Raw genomic sequence first — 22729 nt, 5'->3', positions numbered from 1 at the left:
CAGAACCATCTCCAATTGAGAGGATTTTAGAGTTGTTTCCAGCCTCTCCAAGCGTAGGCGTACTTCTCAGGAGGCCACGTCTCTCCTGATGCGCTCGCCGTCCCCTTCACCTGCACCACTGGCCTGTGTTTGGGGGTATTGCAGCCCCTTCGGAGATGCTCACTTCTTAAGCTGGTGGGCAGACCAATGCCTACCCTGGGAAAGGTTTTAGCTTGGGGGGATGAAGAGAGCCTAAGCTGGTGGCTTCAAAATGCTTTTTGCTTGGGTGGTAGTGTTTTTTTTGGTTTATAGAAATATCTTCACACTACAGGTCCAGCCACTGCCTATGTGCCTGGGAATTTCCTTGGAGTAATGCACAATAGATGGGTACTTAAACTCTTCATAAATTATAGTGTGATAAAAAAAATTATAGTGTGATGAGAGCTCCAGGAGAGCTCAGTCTGGGGTGGGAGAGACAGATAGTTACCTAATAATTACAATACAGGAATTATTATACTATCACGGTGGTGGGAACCCAAGGGTGGGAGTTGCCAGTTCTGGCTAGGCCAAATGGCAATGAAATGGAGCAGGACTCCATGGTCCTTTCCCCCATGTCCTCAGCCAGCCTTTTTTTTTTTTTCCTGTGCAAAAACTTCAACTAAAGAATAAGCATCATCAGAAAAATGAGAAAATGCAGAAGAAAAAACAGAAAATAATCCAACAAGACTAAATAAGAGTTTAGTATTTAAACATGGTTAAGGAACGTTAGTTCCTTCTCAGGGGTTATAGCTAATAGTCTGAGCCACATCCTATGAACTGTCTTGTAGATATTTAAATACCGCCCCCATCATGTGGAAGAAGTTATATACACGATGGCCAGACTGTAGCTGTGACATAAACTGCCACTCTGCTGAGAATTGGCCTCAAGGAAATAGGAACAAATTGATCTTGGATCTGAAGATTAGTTGTACTTAAAATAATCAAGATGCCTCTAGTCAGCCCACCGATGACCAACTTCAGGATGACTGTCAGAGCTGACTGTGCTGTGTCTGCATGTAGTCCCCTCTCTCAGCCTATAAAAGCTTTGTCCACTAGTTGTGTGTGTGGGTGTCTGCCATCCCTCCAAGTTCAGTTCAGTTCAGTCGCTCAGTCGTGTCCAACTCTTTGTGACCCCATGAACTGCAGCACTCCATGCCTCCCTGTCCATCACCAACTCCCGGAGTTTACTCAAACTCATGTCCATTGAGTTGGTGATGCCATCCAACTATCTCATCGTCTGTTGTCCCCTTTTCCTCCTGCTCTCAATCTTTCCCAGCATCAGGATCTTTTCAAATGAGTCAGCTCTTCGCATCAGGTGGCCAAAGTATTGGAGTTTCAGCTTCAACATCAGTCCTTCCAATGAACACCCAGGACCGATCTCCTTTAGGATGGACTGGTTGGATCTCCTTGCAGTTCAAGGGACTCTCAAGAGTCTTCTCCAACACCACAGTTCAAAAGCATCAATTCTTCGGCACTCAGCTTTCTTTACAGTCCAACTCTCACATCCATACATGACTACTGGAAAAACCATAGCCTTGACTAGATGGACCTTTGTTGACAAAGTAATGTCTCTGCTTTTTAATATGCTGTCTAGGTTGGTCATAACTTTCCTTCCAAGGAGTAAGCATCTTTTAATTTCATGGCTGCAATTACCATCTGCAGTGATTTTGGAGCCCCTCAAAATAAATTCAGCCACTGTTTCCACTGTTTCCCCATCTATTTGCCATGAAGAGCAATATTGCGTAGGAACCTGGAATGTTAGGTCCATGAATCAAGGCAAATTGGAAGTGGTCAAACAGGAGATGGCAAGAGTGAACATCGACATTCTAGGAATCAGCGAACCAAGATGGACTGAAATGGGTGAATTTAACTCAGATGACCATTATATCCACTACTGTGGGCAGGAATCCCTGAGAAGAAACGGAGTAGCCATCATAGTCAACAAAAGAGTCCGAAATGCAGTACTTGGATGCAATCTCAAAAACGACAGAATGATCTCTGTTCGTTTCCAAGGCAAACCATTCAGTATCACAGTAATCCAAGTCTATGGCCCGACCAGTAACACTGAAGAAGCTGAAGTTGAACGGTTCTATGAAGACCTACAAGACCTTTTAAAACTAACACCCCAAAAATATGTCCTTTTCATTATAGGGGACTGGAATGCAAAAGTAGGAAGTCAAGAAACACCTGGAGTAACATGCAAATTTGGCCTTGGAGTACAGAATGAAGCAGGGCAAAAGCTAATAGAGTTTTGCCAAGAGAACGCACTTGTCATAGCAAACACCCTCTTCCAACAACACAAGAGAAGACTCTACACATGGACATCACCAGATGGCCAACACCGAAATCAGATTGATTATATTATTTGCAGCCAAGGATGGAGAAGTTCGATACAGTCAGCAAAAACAAGACCGGGAGCTAACGAAAAGCAAAGGAGAAAAGGAAAGATACAACTATTTGAATGCAGAGTTCCCCCCAAGTTGCCAGCCTCCAAAATAAAGCATATTTTCTTCTCCACCAGCCTTGTCTCTTTATTGGCTTTTGAGCAGCAAGCAGCGTGATCCCACTTTCACTCATAGAAATAGAGGAAAGTTTCCTACAGGAGGCTATAAGAGCTTTTCCTGCAAGAAAAGTAGGAATTTTCCAAAAGTAGAAGAGAGAGGATATTGTGGACAGAGGGGACAGAAAATACAAAGATCAAGAGATGGGAACTATTAATAACGACGTAGATGGTGTTTTCCATCTACATCACATATTCTACTGGTGTTACTTAGTTCAACCTATTCAAACCTCACAACCCAACGCAGAGGATATTTTTTATCTCCCCCTCTACAGTGAAACTGAACCAAACAGGAAGGCGGTTGCCCAGGAAAATTGAACAATTAAGTAACAGGCTCGATTCGTTCCCCATCAGTGGTGTCTTGAAGACTTTTACTTTAGCAGGAGGTAGTTCAGTTAGATGGGTTAACTTGCCTATGACGTCGTCTTCTGTAGAGGACAGTGAAAGACTCTGGCTATAACAGGAACACTCACTGTGCCAGTATAGCCATACATTTCCCAAATACCATGTTTTCAGGGGCTGCAAAGCAGCTATTTACACCTGTTCTCTCCCCCGACATTCTGTTTCTGGACTCCATTTCCCAGCATTCCCGCGCTCTCAGAGACCCGAGGCCTGGAGGAGCGTGAGCCGCAATGGTTTCCGGGAAATGTGGTCCAGTTTGCGAAACCGAGTTTAAAGTACCGGGCCTTGTGGTACCGCGCAGGCGCTCTCCGGGGGCTCGAAGGAGGGCGGGAAGGCCTGAGCGCCGTGCACCACCCGCGGGGGAGCACAGGTGAGTTCGGATCTGGCGGATCCGAGAGGTAGCAGCTGGGTGTGGGCTGGCCCAAGCAGGCAGGCAGGCACGTAGGGGGCGGGCCAGAGTCCGCCTGGGTGGGAGGGGAAGGGCGCTGTGGGCAGCGCCCCGCCCTCTCCTGCCGCTCGTGAGGCGGCCCCCGAGCCGACTGCCTTCCACTCAGCGCACAGAAATTGGGCGCCTCCTGTTTTCTTTTTTGTGTGTGTGTAATAAAGTTTTTTTAAAGTTTAAAGGAGATAGAGAAAGCTTCTGACATAGGCATCAGAAGGGGGCAAAAGAGTACCCCCTTTGCTAGTGTTAGCAATGGAGTTATATACTCTCCAGTGAATCCAAAGAATGTCTGGAGGTTGTAAAGCCTCACCAGACCCACTCCCATAATTTACATTTTAAGATAACAGAGTTGGCCAGAAGGTTTAATCCAAAGATCGTCCTCAGGCAGGATACATCCTTGTAAAGACCAGACCTACTCCCGTAATTTGTTTTAAGATAACAGAATTAGCCAGAGGGTTTAATCCAAAGACTGTCCTCAGGCAGGATACATTATTGTTATATAATCCTAAGGAATGTAGAGGAAAAAAAGTAAAAGTTTGTCCTTTCTTCCTCCTTGAATATCCCAGACCTCTCTCTCCTTGGGGACCCCTAGACTTCTTATCAACCTGCCTAGGAAGTGACTCTCTCATTCCCCCCTTTTCTTTTAGGAGAATTATGTTGCCTCGGGAAAAGGGGCGTCGTTCTCATTCCATAACTGCTTCCGAGCTGACAAGGGCGCCTGCTGTTTTCGAGGAGTCTATCCGAGTGCAGAAATGTTGCGATTTCCTAGAAAGGAGTGTGTACCAGTTCTTCACTTGGCGGGTGAAGAAAGAGGCCAGGGAGATTCCGAGGCTTCTCCCAGATCCCAGGGCTGATGAGTGGTCGACCTGGGCTCACGCCCAGGGATGTCCAACCCCAAAGCCCTAGCCTGCTCTGCACGGTCACGCCCTCGGTGCCTGTCCTGATCCTGAGCGTCTGTTCCCCTCTCTTTGGGTCTCATCTTCCCTAATATCCCACCATCATCCTAATCCCCATTCTGTCTCCTTCTCTCTCCCTAGGTCTCTGCTTCTTTATCTCTGAGTCTGTCCCCTTCTCTCTGGGTCTCTGTGTGCCCCCCCGGCCCCCATAAGTCTCTGTGTTTTTTCTAAAAACAAAGTTTCAGTTTCCTCCAAAACCATTGCATCACGATCACACGAGGAAGTGAACATCCGTAAAATACAACTGATTAGCTACTCTGCAAGCTTTCCTCAGACTTCGATAATTGTCCTAATAATGTCCTAAATGGCAAAAGAAAAATCCCATATCATGCACTGCATTCATGGTCCTATCTGTTTAGTCTCCGATAACCTGGAGACGGAACCTCCGTTCAGTCTTTTTTTGACCTTCATCGATCTCAGCAATCCTGAAAATAACACACTGTGTGCTTCTAGACGGTCCCTCAGTTTAGACATGCTGGAAGTTCCCTCGTGTTTAGATTTAGATCACATGCTTTTGGCAGGAATACCTTAGGAATGATGCTGTGTCCTTAACAGACCAGCAGCCTGTGATGTCAGCTTGGCCATCACCAGTCACATTGGTCTTGATCACTTGGCTAATGTGTCTGCCAAGTTTCTCTGCTTAAAAATTACCTTCATTTTATAATTACAGTAATCACCTTCCCCTTGGAGGATACACTCCAAGATCCCCAGTGGATGGCTGAAATCTCGGAAAGTACTGAACCCTCTATATACCATTGTTAACTAAAGAATAAAACAACCAGTTATTTTACCAGCAAAATGGGCTTATTCAAGAATAACAGAGAATTGTAATTCTGGAAAAGAAGGTTATAGCAAAAGCCATGGGAAGTTCAACAAATGAGAGAGGGAGCTTTATTTTATAGAGAAAAAAACAAAACAAGGAATTTGGGAAGAGTTGTTTCTAACAAAAGTCCATTGGAGAAAAGTGAAATTTCCAGGTGATTATGGTTTCTCATTGGCCTAGTTGCTTGCCGGTAGTTAATTTGTTGAAGGAGATACAGTGTACATCTTTTCCAGTTTTATGTGTGTTCAGTGGCTAAGTTATGTCCAGTTCTTTGCAACTGTAGCTTGTCAGGCTCCTCTGTACTTGGAAATCTCCAGGCAAGAATACTGGAGTACATAGCCATTCCCTCCTCCAGGGGATCTTCCTGATCCAGAGATTGAACCTGCGTCTCCTGCATTGCCAGCAGATTCTTTACCATCTGAACTGCCAGGGAAGCCCCACTTTAAATGAGGTTCCCCTTTATTGTCACACCATGTTTCTTCTAAACAGTTGTACCTATGATAAAATTGTATTGATAAATTAGGCACAGTAAGAGATTAAAAATAACGATTGCATATTATAACAATATACTATAATAAAACTTTTATATCATCTCTAAAAAAATCTCATTGTACAAATTTAATGCCTCTTGCATCTTAACTAAGCTCTTAGGCACTGTGACTAACTTTTGCAGGTTGACTTTTTTTTCTTTTGGCTGTGCCATGCAGCTTGTGAGATAATCCCTGACCAGGGATTGAACCCAGGGCCATGGCAGTGAAAGTGTCCTAACTACTGGATGCCAGGGAAGTCCTGAATTTCTTTTTCTTTCTTCACAATTTCACGGTTAGAAGATTAATTCTTACCATAGATCTTAGCAACCTCAGCATGATTTTTTTCTTCTTTCTTTATTAAGTTGAAAACTTTCACCTTTTCACTTCAAGCTTCTTTTTGGCATATTCAAGTGGCCAGCATCAGCATGACTACTCTTTAGCTTTGGGGCCATTATTAAGTAAAATAAGGGCTACTTGAACACAGGCAGTGCGATACTTCAAGAGTCAATCAAGACAACTAAGTGGCTATCACACAGGATGGGGCTTCCCAGGTGGCTCAGTGGTAAAGAATCTGCCTGCCAACATAGGAGACACGGGTTCGATCCGTGGGTCAGGAAGATCTCCTGGAGTAGGAAGTAGCAACCCATTCCAATATTTTTGCCCGGAGAATCCCATGGACAGAGGAGCCTGGTGGGCTACAGTCCATGGGGTCACAAAAGAGTTAAGACATAACTGAGCAACTGAACAACATCTGGCAGGATGCACTGGACAAGGGGATGATGATTCACATACCAGGTGGGACAAAGCTGGACAGAATGGTGTGTGATTTGAAACTGATGAATTGTTTCTTTATGGAATATTCCACTCAGTGTTTTTGGACCACACTTGACCTCAGGTAACTGAAATCGCAGAAAGCGAAATCGTGGATAAGGGGACTTTGCAGTAATGAGTGACTTGTGAGGAAAGTTAAGACTGTGTAAGACCTTCATGAAAATTTCACCCACTGGTTTCAGCCCTCAGATGCATGCATTCCTGTGTAGCTAAGTGTGTATAATATATATCTGTTTGCCAGCTGTGAGACTCTGGGTCTATTTCTGAACTGTGTTAGTTCCCCATTTCTGCTGTAACAAATTACCAGAAACTTACTGGCTTCAAACAACAGAGCTGCAGTGTTCTCCTGCAGTTCTGGAGGCCAGAAGTCTGCACTGGGTTTCATTGGGCGACTATCAAGATGTCAGCAGAGCTATGCTCCCCACCACACCAGAGGCTCCAGGGGAGAATCCATCTCCTCTCCTTGCCTTTTCCAGCTTCTGGGGGCTGCCTGCATTCCTTGGCTAGTGGCCCCTTCCTCCAGCTTCAAAGCTAGAGGCATGGTGCCTTGTCTCTCTGATGCCACTCCTCTTTACATCTGTCCCACCGCCTTCTCCTCCGTGTCAGATTGACCTCTGCCTCCCTCCTATAGGGACCCCTGTGATCATGCTTAGGATCCAGCCAGATAATCCAGGATGGCCTTCCCTTCTCAAGACGCTTATCTTAATCACATCAAAAGTTCATCCCGGGGGACTTTCCTGATGGACCAGTGGTTGAGACTTCATCTTCCAAAGTGGGAGATGTGGGTTTGATCAACCTGGTCAGGCAGCTAAGATCCCACATGTCTCGCAGCTGACCAAAACATGAAACAGAAACAGTATTGTGGCAAATTCCATAAAGACTTTTAAAAATGGTCCACATAAAAAAAAAAAAATCTTTATAATCTTATTAAAAAAAAAAAAAAAGTTCATCCTAGGCCTTCTCTGGTGGTCCAGTGGCTAAGACTCTGATCTCCCAATGCAGGGGGCCTGAGTTCGATCCCTGGTTGGGGACCTAGATCCCACATACTGCAACTAAGGGTTCACATGCCACAATTGAGACCCGGTGCAGCCAAATAAATAAATATTTTTTAAAAAGTTCATCCAAGGGATATGTTTGGGGACCATTATTCAGCCCACCACCTGGTCTATTGCCCATGCCTGTTTTCCCCACAGGCAGAAAGTCCCTTGAGGGCAGAATCACATCTCACTCATCTCTCTGCCCTTAAAATCCTGTTACTCCCATGGGGCACAGAGCATGTTTGATGAATGAATGCAGGAGACCACAGGCTGAGCACCAACTTCTCTCTCTCTGTCTCTTTTTTTTCTTTTGGCTGTGCCACGCAGCATATGGGATCCCTGATTAGGGATCAGATCTGTACCCCATGCAGTGGAAGTGTCAAGTCTTAACCACTGAACCACCAAGAAAGTCTCTGAACACCAGCTTCTCTTTGTAGAGGATTCTTGAACTTGGTTTCAATAGCTGGAATCTTTCTTTAAATGACATCTTAAGCAGGAGTCCAGGATCCTGAAGCAGGATTTTGGGACAGGTAAAAGGAGCTCTGCAAAATGTGGTCCATCCATACAATGGAATATTACTCAGCCATTAAAAGGAATGAGGAGGGACTTCCCAGGCAGTCCAGTGGTTAGGACTTCACCTTCCGATGCAGGAGATGCAGGTTCAATCCAGGGGTCTGGGAGCTGAGATCCCATGTGCCTCGGGGCCAAAAACCAAGTATAAAACACAAGCAATACTGTAATAAATTCAATAAAGACTTTAAAAATGGTCCAGATAAAAAATGTTTTAAAAGGGAAACCATCATAATATTGTGATTATCCTCCAATTAAAAATAAAATAGGAATGAGGCACTGATTGTGTGCTGTAACATGGATGAGTCTTAAACACATTGTACTGAGTGAAAGAAGCCAGACACAAAAGGTCATATATGGATGGTTCCATTTATGTGACATGTCCAGAGTAGGCAAATGCATGGAGACAGAAAGATTAGCCATTATGGAGGGTGGGGGAGGCTGGCATGGGAGAAGGGGGATTCAAGGGTGACTGGTTAATAGCACAAGGTTTCCCTTCTGGGCGATGATGAAAGTGTCCTGGAACTAGATAGCTCTGATGATTGCACACCATTGTGACTGCATTAAATGCCACCGAGTTGTATATATTCAAATGGTTAAAATGGTGTATTTTCTATGTGTTTTACCACAATTTAAAAATTACAAGACACTTCTGTCTATAAGATAGATAACCAACAAGGGCCTACAGTAGAGCACAAGGAAGTCTACTCAATATTCTGGGATAACCTGTAAGAGAAAATAACCTAAAAAAAAAGAATGAACATATAATATATATGTGTAACTGAATCACTTTGCTTTACACCTGAAACTGACACAGCATTGCAAATCAACTCTACTCCAATATTAAAAAAAAATTTTTAAGATAAATAAAAAGTATAAGACCAAAAGGAGGGGTTGTTGGGATTTCCCTGGTGGTCCAGAGGTTAAGAATCCACCTTGCAATGGAGAGGACATGGGTTTGATCCCTGATCTGGGAACTAAAATCTCACATGCTGGGGAGCAACTAAGCCTGCGTGCCACAAATACTGAGCTGTTGGGTCACAGCTAGAGTCCATGTGCCACAGTGAAAGATCTCACAAGATGCAGCTAAGACCCAACACAGCAAATCTGTAAAAAAAGAATTAGCTCTGCGAGCAGACTTCTGGATTTGATTCTCACTCCAACACTTGATCTTTCTGTGACCTTGCGCAATGACCTTGGCCTCTTGGGCTCAGAGTTCCTCACCTGGGGATAACTGTAGCTGCTTCTCTGAGAGCCGTTTTTGGGTGCAGTGGGCTGAACCCCTTGATTGTGAATGGTGATGGTTACAGAATGGAGGCCTCAGGCAGCCTGCCCTGAGCCTTTGCCTTGGCTCTCAGACCAGGGACCCCTTTGTCACTAGACGTCTTTGGCAGAGTGTCTGTCCAAGCCAGAACTGACGCCCTCTCTGCTCTGTCTCCCTCTAGTAGCTTTGTGGACTCAGGTCTGGTCCTTTCTTTTGGGGGTGCATTCCTGGGACCCTGCAATGGCCATCAGGACCCTGACAAGCAAGGGCCAGGTGAGTCTGGGCTCCCTCTTCCCGGAGATAACTTAGTGGGCCCTAGAGGGCCTCCCCGCTTCTGTGTGTGCCCTCAAGACCTTCTGCCTCTCTCAGTACTGGGAGAGATACAATGATAGGATTTCTCTGAAACTGGGAGGTGCGGCGTGGGGAGGATGCTCTGAACTGGGTGGGGTGTTAGATGAGGTCTAAAAATCAATCATCTAATGCTCAGCAGCCTTTTGGTTACCAGGTAAAGTGGGTAGTGATGGCTTTGCTTCACCCCCGAGCCTTATTCTTGGAGTCAGGAGTGGGGGTTGGGGTCGCGTAGGAGTCTAGGATGGAGTGTGACTTAGGAATAGCTCTGGCACACAATGACTGGGTAGTTTTTTAAGTGTTTCTCAGGGTTGTCAGGTATGTAGGTTACGCACCACACAAGGGTACCTCATCTCAATGGCGTGATTTGCATATCCTCCCTCATACATCGGTATATTTATTATAGCAATTTACACCCAGATGGCAGTCGACTGTCATATGCTAGAAATAATTGGTGTAGTATAACAACTTTCCACCAGATGGCGGTAAAGATGGGGGACTGTGTTCTATACGGTTGGCCAAAAAGTTCGTTCGGGTTTTTGCCACCCTAATCTGCCGGGTCAGAATGTTTCAGGCCAGAGAGCAAGTGGTAGGCTCTTGACCCATGACTTGTCCCACCCCAGGATTCTAGAAAGACATGCCCCTCTGTGATGTAATACTGGCCCTTGCAGGAATCAGTGACCTTCAAAGACGTGGCCGTGGACTTCACCCTGGAGGAGTGGGGCCACCTGGGGCCTGGCCAGAGGGAGCTGTATCGGGATGTGATGCTGGAGAATTACCAGAACCTTCTCTCTTTGGGTGAGTCTCTGCCCCCTGCCCTCCTCTCATGGCCTCTATGCCCACCCACTGCTTAACTGTGGGCATTCATTCACTGGGGTCCTCTCTGCTCCTCTCCCGGGCCCCTGCTGGGTGGCCCATACATCTGTCTCTCCAATGGCTTCTCCCAGAATCTCCAGCATACCCAGGTGCCCAGTCTTCTGCCTGTCCCACCGATCCTTCAGCCAGTGCCCCTGCCTTCTGCTTCTTTTTTAAAAAATTTTATTGCAATATAGTTGATTTACAATGTTAATTTCTGCTATGCACCAAAGTGACTCAGTTATACATATATATATATCCTTTTTCATATTCTTTTCCATTTTGGCTTGTCACAGGATGTTGAATATAGTTCCCTGTGCTATACCATAGGACCTTGTTGTTTATCCATTCTATATATAATAGTTTGCATCTGCTAATCCCAAACTCCCAGTCCTTCCCTCCCGCCCTCCCCCCAACCCTTGGCAACCACAAATCTGTTCTCTATTATGTCTATGAGTCTGTTTGTTTCATAGAATGAAACATCTGTTTCATTTGCCCTGTACCCGCTTTACCCCAATCTCTGCCTCTATCTTCACCTGGCCTTTTTCCCTCCCAATGTGTCCGTGTGTCTCTATTCTTATAAGGACCCCAGTCATTAGAATTAGGGTCCACCCTAATCCATTAGGACCTCATCTTAATTAGTTATATCTGCAAAGCCCCTCGCTCCAAATCAGGTCACGTGCTGAGGTCCCTGGGGGCATAATTTGGTGAGGGGAACACTTCCCCCCAGTGCAGGAAGAAAGGAATTGTTTGTTGTTTAGTTGCTAAATCATGTCTGACTCTGCAAGTCCATGGACTATAGCCCACCAGGCTCCTCTGTCCATGGGATTATCCAGGCAAGAATACTAGAGTGGTGTGCCATTTCCTTCTCAGGGGATCTTCCCCACTCAGAGATCAAAACCCACATCTCCTGCATTGGCAGGAAGATTCTTTACAACTGAGCCACCTGGGAAGCCCAAAGACAGCAGGCCTGGAAAAAAAAAAAAAAGAATCAGATGAGATGAATTTTAGTTATCTGTTTTGTGGCACCCAATCTAGCCAAAGTATGATCATGTGGGCGATGTTGACATCATAATAGCCTATTAATTATTAATGAGATCATTTGCTTTTTTCTCCATGTCAAGTCTTCAAAATGTGGTATGTATTTTGCATTCAACTTGAACACAGAGCTGGAAGCTTAAACAGTGACATCGGGGTTCAGGCTCTCTCTGGAATGGAGTAGGCACTCAGTAATCAAGTTTAGTGTTGGCCATTAGATCTTCCAATCATTAGGCATCCAATGTATGCATCTCCTCTGTAGACCCAGGGCCTGGGGCCCAGCCCCGAGGCCTCCCTGTAACCATGGCATCCATGGCCAAGTCTTGTGTCTTTTCCAGGGGCAGGGTTTCCTGGGGCCAAACCTGATGTGATCTCCCGTCTGGAGCAAGGGGAAGAGCCCAGGATGGAGAGGAGAGAAACCCAGCAAGTTACCTGTCCAGGTGGGTAAGTGTGTCTAGCAGGTGTGAGACATCTTCCCACCCCATCTGTTGTGATCAGTGATGGTTATTCAAGAGTGAGGGAATGTAATATACAGGCTGTCACTTTGGGCCCTGCATTTGAATCCAAGCTCCACTACTTCCTGGCTCTGTGACCTTCAGGCAAGTCATTTAGCCCTTGTGTACCTCAGTTTCCTCATCTGCAAAATGGGATCAATGACAGTATCTGGAATTGGGAAGAGTAAGTGAGTTAACATGTAGAGGGCAGCCTGGCGCCTCTCACCCAGGAAACCCCATGCTCAGAGTAGGCTCCAGTGGTTATCACTGTGGTACCCAGAAGTGGTACCTGGCCTGACATGTTAGGAGACAGGAAGAAGCCAGATTTCTGCCCCTACTAGCCCACAGCCTCATCAGAGGAGGGGACAGAAGCATCTCTATTTCCATCACTGTCCGTCCTGTTGTGGGACCAGGACTTGCCCCCTCCCTCCCCTTCACTCATCACATCAGGTTCCAGTCCTGTCCCTCCTGCCCCCTCTCTTTGCCCAGTTCCCCCCCACCCCACAGCCCTGGCTTAGGCCTCAGTGAACCTTACCTGGACCCCCCCCCCCCCCCCAACAGCCTCCTTCCTGGCCTCCCAGCTTCTGGCCTTACACCCTGTGGTTCATCTCACAGACAGCCCCAGATCCCATCCCTCTCCTGCCTACAGCCCTCCTGTGACCTCCCAGTGCCCTGAGTCTGAGTCCGAGCCCAAACCTGGTACTTGAGGCCTTACTACATGGTCCAGCCTGTTCTGTCTCTGGCCTCATCTCTCATCACCATCCACCTGTGGTGATACGCTATGCCCTAACCTCACTCACCAAAGCCCCTGTCCTGCCCTGAACTTGAACATGTGTTCCCACTCTGGGTCTTCACACGTGTTGTTCCCTCTGCCTGGAACACCCTTCCCTGCTTTGTCTGCCTGGCAAACGCCTTCATGTTCCTCAAGGATACAGGTCACCTCTTCCAGGAGGCCTCCCCTGACTTCCAGGCTGAGTGACCTGCCCCTTCTTGGTGCTTTCACAGCTGCTTGCTTGAGCTACTATTACTGCACAGGTTCATGCGGCAGTGAGTGTGGGCCCTGGAGCCAGACTCTCTGAGTTCGAATCCGAGCTCTGCCACTGACAGCATGTGACTGTGGGCAAGTGACGTAAGCTCTGGGTGCTTATCTGTAAAGTAGGACACTAACAGTACCCACTTCACTGCGTTTCTTATGAGGACTAAGTTAAAGAACTCTGGACTCTTGAGACTCAAGTGGGTTTCCATGGATGAGAACATCTCCATGTGTCTTTGAAGTTCACATCAGTAGAGAAAAGCACATCCACGTGACTCTTGCAGAGAGGATGACTCTAGCCTGCATGTGATCTCTCTAGCTAAGTCGCTTCAGTCATGTCCCACTCTTTGCAACCCCATGGACTGCAGCCTATGGGGCTCCTGTGTCCATGGGAGTCTCCAGGCAAGAATACTGGCATGGATTGCCATGCCCTCCTCCAGGGGATCTTCCCGGCCCAGGGGTCAAACCTATGTCTCTAAGGTCTCCTGCAATCCAGGCAGGTTCTTTACCCCTAGCACCACCTGGGAAGCCCTTTACCCACACACATATTTGTTATATACTTTGCTGTAGAAACTTTAACTGGGCATTCAACTTGTTGAGTCATGTAAATCCTTCCAGAAAAATCACCAAACGAGTGGATGGTAGGGGGTTCACCCCCCGAGATATGACGACTAAATGCAATGTGGGATTTTGAAAATAATCCTGATGTCACTGGATTAGGCAATGGTTTCTTAGATATGACATCAAAGGAACAAATGACAAAAGAAAAAGTAAATCAGACACCATCACAATTTAAAAATTGTTTGCTTCAAAGACACTACAAAGAAAAGGCAACCCACAGAACACAAGACAAATTTTGTAAATTATATGTCTGGCAAGGGACGGATAATTCATACAACTCAATAATAAAAAGACAATCTCGTTAAAAATAGGGTGGCTTCCCTGGTGGTCCAGTGGCTAAGACTCCACACTCCCAGTGCTTGGGCTAGTTTCCCTCCTTGATCAGGAAACTAGATCTCACGTGCTGCAACTAAGGGTTTGCATGCTGCAGTTAAAGATCCTGAGTGCTTCAGCTAAGACCCAGTGCAGCCAAATAAATAAATACAAGAAAAAAAGTGGGCCAAGGATCTCAATAGCCATTTTCTCCAAAGACACCCAAGTGTTCAACAAGCACATGAAAAGATGCTCTAACACATTCTCTACCCTATATGTGTGCATGCTAAGTTGCTTCAGTCCACGTCTGATTCTTTGCAACCCTATGGACTGTAGTGGTCTCCTGTCCATGGGATTCTCCAGGCAAGAATACTAAAGTGGGTTGCTGTGCTCTCCTCCAGGGAATCTTCCCAGCCCAGGTATCAAACCTGTGTGTCTTACACCTCTTGCATTGGCAGGTGTGTTCTTTACCACTAGCACCACCTGGGAAGCCCAACATTAGCATATACCTGCTACATAACCGGCCATGGTGAGGACCACAAACCAGGCACCAGATGGACGGCACGAACCCTCCACTTACAGTAAACAGTGCTGATGGCCTACTCCATTTTGACCCATGGTTTCGGGCACACAGAAAAAGGTAATTAACCTGTAGCTGTGTAAACATCCCAGGAGTTCAGTGCTCAGAGGTTAGCCAAGTGTCATTGCCATGGTTACAGAGAGAAATAAAAACTGAGTAAATTGGACCTTCTGTGTTAACTCTCCCTGCACACGCCCTCCAGCAATGGTATGAGAATGCTTCTACCATCCTCGTTTGCCAACACTGAATATTTTTTAATGGCATCTGAGTAACTTGACTTTTTAGACTACCACTAATGTTGAGCATCTTTTTACGTATTTATCAGCCACTTGTTTTCCTTCTACAGAATGTCTGTTCACATTCCTGCTTCACCATTTCATTAGACTATTTATCTTTTTCTTATTGATTTGTGAAAATGTGTTACACATTATGGCTAAGAAACCACTATGCACATAAACTGCTTTGCCACTCAATTTTTTGTGTGTTTAGAATATACTGAGTCCATCCTTCTGTGTCACAACATGAGTCTACCTCATGCCTTTTGAACTAGCAATATGAACTTTGAAATCTTTTTGAGATTACAATGCCATATCTAAATAATCAGCTTCTTTTGTCCTGGGACAGATGAAGTTGATATTTTCCATTTCTTTCAGACTTGGAGACAAGCTCTGCAACTAATCAGGAGATGCTTCCAAAAAAGAGTATTTCTGAAGAGGTGGCTTCCCCAGTGGCAAAGATGGAGGGAATTTTAAGGGCAGTGCTTGGAGATGCCAAGCTGGGGGAGTCCTGGACGTGTGGCTGTCAGCTGGAAGACCAGAGCAAGCAGGAGAGGTGTTTGAGGTGGTTGTTTGCTACTCCCAAGGAAGATACCCATGAGAAGAAGGGCCTTGACTGCAACGAGCTTAGGAGAAGCTTCAAGAGGACCTCAGCCTTCATAAGGAAGCAAAGAGTGCTTGGGGGAGAGAGGCCTCAGAAGTGGACCGGGTCAAGAAAGATCCTCAAATGCCAAAGGACCTTTGTCGAGAAGAAACCATTCAACTGCACAGAATGTGGGAAAGCCTTCATCTACCATTCTGACTACATTATACACCAGAGAATTCACACTGGAGAGAAGCCCTACAAGTGTAATGATTGCGGGAAGGCATTCAGCAACAGCTCATATTTCATCCAGCACCACATCATCCACACGGGAGAGAAGCCCTACGCCTGCAACGAGTGTGGCAAGACCTTTACCCAGAGCTCATCACTCACTGAGCACCAGAGGATCCACACTGGAGAAAAACCCTACAAATGCAAGGAGTGTGGGAAAGCCTTCACCCAGAGTTCCTCCCTCATCAAGCACCAGCGATGCCACACGGGGGAGAAACCCTATAAATGCCACCAGTGTGGAAAGTTCTACTCCCAGGTGTCCCACCTCACCCGCCACCAGAAAATCCACACAGGAGAGAAGCCCTACAAATGCGACGAATGTGGCAAGGCTTTCTGTCACACCTCCTCCCTGACTCAGCACCAGACAATCCACACCGGAGAGAAACCCTACAAGTGTAATGAGTGTGGGAAGACTTTCAGCCACAGCTCGTCGCTGACACAGCACCAGCGAGTTCACACTGGAGAGAAACCTTATGAGTGCCCCGAGTGTGGCAAAGCCTTCAGCCACAGTTCGTCGCTGATTCAGCATCAGAGAATTCATACTGGCGAGAAGCCCTATGAGTGTCACGATTGCGGGAAGGCTTACACACAGATCTCCCACCTCATGAGGCACCAGAGTATTCACATAGGGGAGAAACCCTATGTCTGTAATGACTGTAGAAAGGCTTTCGGTCACACCTCTTCCTTTATTCAACACCAGACAATTCACACTGGTGAAAAGCCCTACAAGTGTAACAAATGCGGGAAAACCTTCAGCCAGAACTCCTCGCTTACACGCCACCAGCGAATTCACACCGGGGAGAAGCCCTATGAGTGTAAAGTTTGCAGTAAGGCATACACCCAGATCTCCCATCTCATTCAGCACCAGAGGACTCACACGGGAGAGAAACCTTATGAGTGCTGTGAGTGTGGGAAAGCCTTTAGCCAGAGCACCCATCTTATTGAGCATCAGAAGATCCACACGGGCAAGAAATCCTATAAGTGTAAGGACTGTGGGAAAACATTCAGTCACAGCTCATCCCTCACTCAACACCAGAGGATTCACACGGGTGAGAAGCCCTATGCCTGTAAGGAATGCGGGAAAGCCTTCAACCAGAGCATCCACCTTATTCAACACCAAAGGATTCACACTGGGGAGAAGCCCTACAAGTGTAAGAACTGTGGGAAAACGTATACCCAGATCTCACACCTCATTCAACACCAGAAAGTTCACAGGGGTGGCAAGCACTCTGCATGTAACAAATGTGGAGAGGACTTCAACTGGGGACCACATCTGGCAGAACACCAGAGACTTCCTACCATGCATGGTGGCTATGTCTGCCATGATTTTGAGAAAGCCATTTCTTGGAGCACGCAGCTTGCTGATCAGAGAACTCATGCTGACTAGAGGGCCTGCGAGTGAAACAGACTGGTGATTCTGCTGTTGGATTCCATTCAGCCTTCATCAGCAGTTGTAACTTCCTGCCAGAGAGGAGCCCTAACACTATGTATCAAAAGAGTTGGTTCCTTTATTTTCCTGGAAGGATGGCACCATTTATCACCAGCTGGGACAGCTTCTGATCATTTAAAGGGCTTCACCCTAAAACCGTGGCTTCCCCCCTATTTCTCAACCTTACAGTGTCTCCAGGTGGTGTGGTAGGTATGGGGTGGTCTAAATGAGATGCATCTTCAGCTGGGATCTTTAATAAGGTCTCTCAATTTTCTGCTGTTTCTCCCTTTCTGTTCTTATGAAGTATATGAAAACTGAAAATGTTAGTCATTCATGTCCAAGTCATGAGTCATGTCAAGAGTCAAGTGTCATGTCCAACTCTTTGCAACCTCTTGGACTATAGGCCACCAGGCTCCTCTGATGGAATTTTCCAGGCAATACTGGAGTGGGTTCCTGGGTTGGGAAGATCCCTTGGAGGAGCGCATAGCAACCCACTCCAGTATTCTTGCTGGGAAAATACCACGGACAGAGGAGCCTGGTGGGCTTCAGTCCATGGAGTGGCAAAGAGACCCAACTGAAGTGACTGAGCATGGTATGGCACACATAAAATATTTACTGGTATAATCACAGATATGTGATTTTAGAAACAATTTTTTAACTTGATATAATGGGAATATTTTCCCATGACAATGCAAAAAATATATAGTACATGTTGTACAAAAATATTATATATACATGTGTATATATCTATGTCATCATTTGCCATTTTTAACAGCTGCATAATATTTCATGCTAGAATTTCTTGAATTTATTTAACCAACCTCTGTTATTGGATATTTGTTTTATTTACTTTTTCATCATTGGACATACATTATTTAACACTTTGCAAATTATCCCCATAAGATGAATTCCTAGAAGTAAGCTTATGGGATCACAGAATGTCCATATTTAAAATTGTGATAGTTATTGCTAAATAATCCTCAGAAAAGGATAAACCAATTTACATGACTCCTGAAAGTGTATATGAGTGCCTATTTCTTTGTTCCTCCATGTCATTCATAAATACTCAGTATTAGTCTTATTTTTAACATTTCTAATCTAATTAAAAATATCCTATTGATAGGGAGATTAATGATCTTTTTATACACTTATTGATGTTTTGTCTTCTTCAAATTGCTTACTTGTATATTTTGCCCATTTTTAATTGGGCTGCATTTTTGTATTGATTTACAGGAACAAGTCTATGTATTATACATATTAATTCTTTGGTATTTTGTTAGTTTGTTATTTCTCTTAGTTTTGCTTATGGTATATTTGGCTATATAGAATTTTAAACTTTCTATGTATTCAATTCTATTTTCTTTCATACTTCTTGGATCAACTGTCATGCTAAGAAAGACCTTCCTCATGCCCAACATTATGAAAAAAGTTCTCCTATATTTTATTCTAGTACTTTTATGATTTTTAACAATTAAATTTTTATTCCTTCTGCATTTATTATGTCTTATGGTATAAAATTTCAATTTCTAGAAATCACTTGCACTGATTCCTTGGCTGGTGGCCACTTCATCCTTAAAGTCAGCAGTGTGGCATCTTTAAATAACTCATCAGAATATATTCCACAACATATGTAACTTTCTCGGCATTTTTGGTCCACTTCCTTCTCAAAGATTCACCCCTCTTTTACTGACATATTAGTGTAGAATAATTGGATTTTTAGTCTAAGAGAACCTAATTTTGAATTTTGCCTTTGCCATTGCCTTGCTGACTGATCCAGTTTCTTTGTACTTAAAATGAGACTAGTAGACTATATTACAAAAGATGTTTGAGTTTCAGGTAACAGAAAACTCAAAACTACTCAAACAAGAAAGACAGTTTAGGGTTTCCCTGGTGATTCAGTGGTTTAAAAAAAAAAAAAAATCTGCTCCTCAGTGCAGGAGAAACGAGTTCGATCCCTGCATGCCACAGAGCAGCTAAGTCCACGTGCAGCAACTATTGAGCCTGTGCTCTGGGGCCTGGGAGTTGCAACCGCTGAAGCCCGTGTGCCCCATATCCTGTGCTCTGCAACAAGAGAAGCCACTGCAGTAAACCTGCACGCTGCAAACAGAGAGTAGTTCGTGCAACAACCAAAAATAAAGTTGTGGGAAAAAAGACAGTCTACTACCTCAAGTAGCCTAAAGGACCCAAACAAGGCATTCATCTTGTTTACCCTAATATTTTGAGATGCCTTCTGTGGTAAGTCAAGAAAACCTTAGCTCAAATTGTGACAAACACTAGGAAGAAGAAATCTACAGGTAAAGCTGCTATACATTAATATTTCTCTACAATGCATTTGAGATTTACATAGTTTTTGTTTCACCATTACCCTCAAATAATTATATTTCCTGATCACCCTTTCATTCCTCTTTCACTCCTTTGCCTGTTTACTTTGTGACATTGTACGGAAGGAGTGATCAAGACCATCCCCAAGAAAAAGAAATGCAAAAAAAGAAAATGGTTGTCTGAGGAGGCCTTACAAATAGCTGAGAAAAGAAGAGAAGTGAAAGGCAAAGGAGAAAAGAAAAGATATACCCATCTGAATGCAGAGTTCCAAAGAAAGCAAGGAGAAATAAGAAAGCCTTCCTCAGTGATCAATGCAAAGAAATAGAGGAAAATAATGCAATGGGAAAGACTATAGATCTCTTCAAGAAAACTAGAGATACCAAGGAAACATTTCATGAACACAAGATGGGCACAATAAAGGACAGAAATGGTATGGACCTAACAGAAGCAGAAGATATTAAGAAGAGGTGGCAAGAATACAAAGAACTATACAAAAAAGATCTTCATGACCCAGATAATCATGATGGTGTGATCACTCACCTAGAGCCAGACATCCTGGAATGCGAAGTCAAGTGGGCCTTAGGAAGCATCACTATGAACAGAGCTAGTGGAGGTGATGGAATTCCAGTTGAGCTATTTCAAATCCTGAAAGATGATGCTGTGAAAGTGCTGCACTCAATATGCCAGCAAATTTGGAAAACTGAGCAGTGGCCACAGGACTGGAAAAGGTCAGTTTTCATTCCAATCCCAAAGAAAGACAGTGCCAAAGAATGTTCACACTACTGCACAATTGCACTCATCTCACATGCTAGCAAAGTAATGCTCAAAATTCTCCAAGCCAGGCTTCAACAATATGTGAACCATGAACTTCCAGATGTTCAAGCTGGATTTAGGAAAGGCAAAGGAACCAGAGATCAAATTGCCAACATCCGTTGGATCATCTAGCAAGAGTTCCAGAAAAACATCTACATCTTTATTGACTACACCAAAGTCTTTGACTGTGTGGATCACAACAAACTGGAAAATTCTTCAAGAGATGGGACCACCTGACCTGCCTCCTGAGAAATCTGTATACAGGTCAAGAAGCAACAGTTAGAAAAGACAAAGAACAACAGACTGGTTCCAAATCAGGAAATGAGTACCTCAAGGCAGTATATTGTCACCCTGCTTATTTAACTTATATGCAGAGTACATCATGAGAAACTCAGCTGGATGAAGCACAAGCTGGAATCAAGATTGCCAGGAGAAATATCAATAACCTCAGATATGCAGATGACACCACCCTTATGGCAGAAAGCGAAGAACTAAGGAGTCTCTTGATGAAAGTGAAAGAGGATAGTGAAAAAGTTGGTTTAAAACTCAACATTCAGAAAACTAAGATCATGGCATCTGGTCTCATCACTTCATGGAAAATAGACCGGGGGAAACAATGAAAACAGTGACAGACTTTATTTTGGGGGGGGCTCCAAAATCACTGCAGATGATGACTTCAGCCATGAAATTAAAAGATGCTTACTCCTTAGAAGAAAAGTTATGACCAACCTAGACAGCATATTAAAAAGCAGAGACATTACTGTGCCAGCAAAGGTCCGTCTAGTCAAAGGTATGTTTTTTCCAGTAGTCATGTATGGATGTGAGAGTTGGACTATAAAGAAAGCTGAGTGCTGAAGAATTGATGCTTCTGTTGGAGAAGCCTCTTGAGAGTCTCTTGGACTGCAAGGAGATCCAATCAGTCCATCTTAACAGAAATCAGTCCTGAATATTCATTAGAGGGACTGATGCTGAAGCTGAAGCTTCAATACTTTGGCCACCTGATGCAAAGAACTGACTCATTGGAAAAGACCCTGATGCTGGGAAGGATTGAAGGCGGGAGGAGAAGGGGACGACAGAGGATGAGATGGTTGGATGGCATCACCAACTCAATGGACATGTGTTGGAGTAAGCACTGGGAGTTGGTGATGAGCAGGGAAGCCTGGCATGCTGCAGTCCATGGGGTCACAAAGCGTCAAACACGGCTGAGCCACTGAACTGAACTGAACTTATAATTTCCTATTACGAGTTTCCTCTTTATTGCCTTTTGTGTCTTTAATCACTGTCTCCAGAGTCTAAAGTACTGCCTAAAACGTGGTAGGTTCTCAGAAAATAGTCACCGATTAATGGACTGATTTACTTCAAGGCTGAAGTAAATTACCATCCCCACTTGTATGGTAAGAGTGGTAGTTTCCTCACACCCTCAAAACTGTCATACAACTTTAAATTTTGGCCAGGTATGTAAGTAAAGATAGCATTTTTCCTTCTCTTCCTGGTGATCTCCCACTGGACCCTTAAAGCCTTTTTCAAGATCCTTCCCCTGAGAAACATCCCTCACAGCAACTCTTTCATTCAAACTGGATTTAGAAAAGGCAGAGGAACCAGAGATCAAATTGCCAACATCCACTGGATCATCAAAAAAGCAAGAGAGTTCCAGAAAAACATCTACTTCTGCTTTATTGACTATGCCAAAGCCTTTGACTGTGTGCATCACAAAACTGTGGAAAATTCTGAAAAAGATGGGAATACCAGACCACCTGACCTGCCTCCTGAGAAATCTGTATGCAGGTCAGGAAGCAACAGTTAGAACTGGACATGGAACAACAGACTGGTTCCAAAAGGGAAAGGAGTACATCAAGGCTGTATATTGTCACACTGCTTATTTAACTTAAATGCACAGTACATCATGAGAAACGCTGGGCTGGATGAAGCACAAGCTGGAATCAAGATTGCCAGGAGAAATATCGATAACCTCAAATATGCTGATGAACCTCAAATATGCTGATGACACCACTCTTATGGCAGAAAGTGAAGAGGAACTAAAGAGCCTCTTGATGAAAGAGGAGAGTGAAAAAGTTGGCTTAAAGCTGAACATTCAGAAAACTAAGATCATGGCATCTGGTCCCATCACTTCATGGCAAATAGATGGAGAAACAGTGGAAACAGTGGCTGACTTTATTTTGGGGGGGCTCCAAAATCACTGCAGATGGTGACTGCAGCCATGAAATTAAAAGACGCTTACTCCTTGGGAGAAAATTATGACCAACCTAGACAGCATATTAAAAAGCAGAGACATTCCTGGAGA

General features: G+C 44.7%; 1 protein-coding gene across 3 annotated transcripts; it reads left to right on the top strand.

The window, feature by feature from the left end:
- Nucleotides 1–3315: 3315 nt before the first annotated feature.
- On the top strand, nucleotides 3316–22498 carry LOC133054674 (zinc finger protein 883-like). Of its 3 annotated transcripts, XM_061139894.1 has the most exons (5): nucleotides 3316–3350; nucleotides 9615–9706; nucleotides 10453–10579; nucleotides 12013–12114; nucleotides 15368–22498. In XM_061139894.1, exons 2-5 carry the CDS (start codon nucleotides 9674–9676, stop codon nucleotides 17248–17250), a joined length of 2145 nt encoding a protein of 714 aa, XP_060995877.1. In that variant the 5' UTR covers nucleotides 3316–3350; nucleotides 9615–9673; the 3' UTR covers nucleotides 17251–22498. The 3 variants fall into 3 exon arrangements, with proteins under 3 accessions (XP_060995877.1, XP_060995879.1, XP_060995878.1); XM_061139896.1 differs by lacking the exons at nucleotides 3316–3350; nucleotides 9615–9706; nucleotides 10453–10579 and adding an exon at nucleotides 14593–14774 and having other exon boundaries at nucleotides 12052–12118; XM_061139895.1 differs by lacking the exons at nucleotides 3316–3350; nucleotides 9615–9706; nucleotides 10453–10579; nucleotides 12013–12114 and adding an exon at nucleotides 14180–14774.
- The last annotated feature ends 231 nt before the right edge of the window (nucleotides 22499–22729 follow it).

Source organism: Dama dama, chromosome 4 (assembly GCF_033118175.1).
Source record: "Dama dama isolate Ldn47 chromosome 4, ASM3311817v1, whole genome shotgun sequence".
Lineage (NCBI taxonomy): Eukaryota > Metazoa > Chordata > Mammalia > Artiodactyla > Cervidae > Dama > Dama dama.
This window is presented reverse-complemented; position numbering and strand designations above follow the sequence as displayed.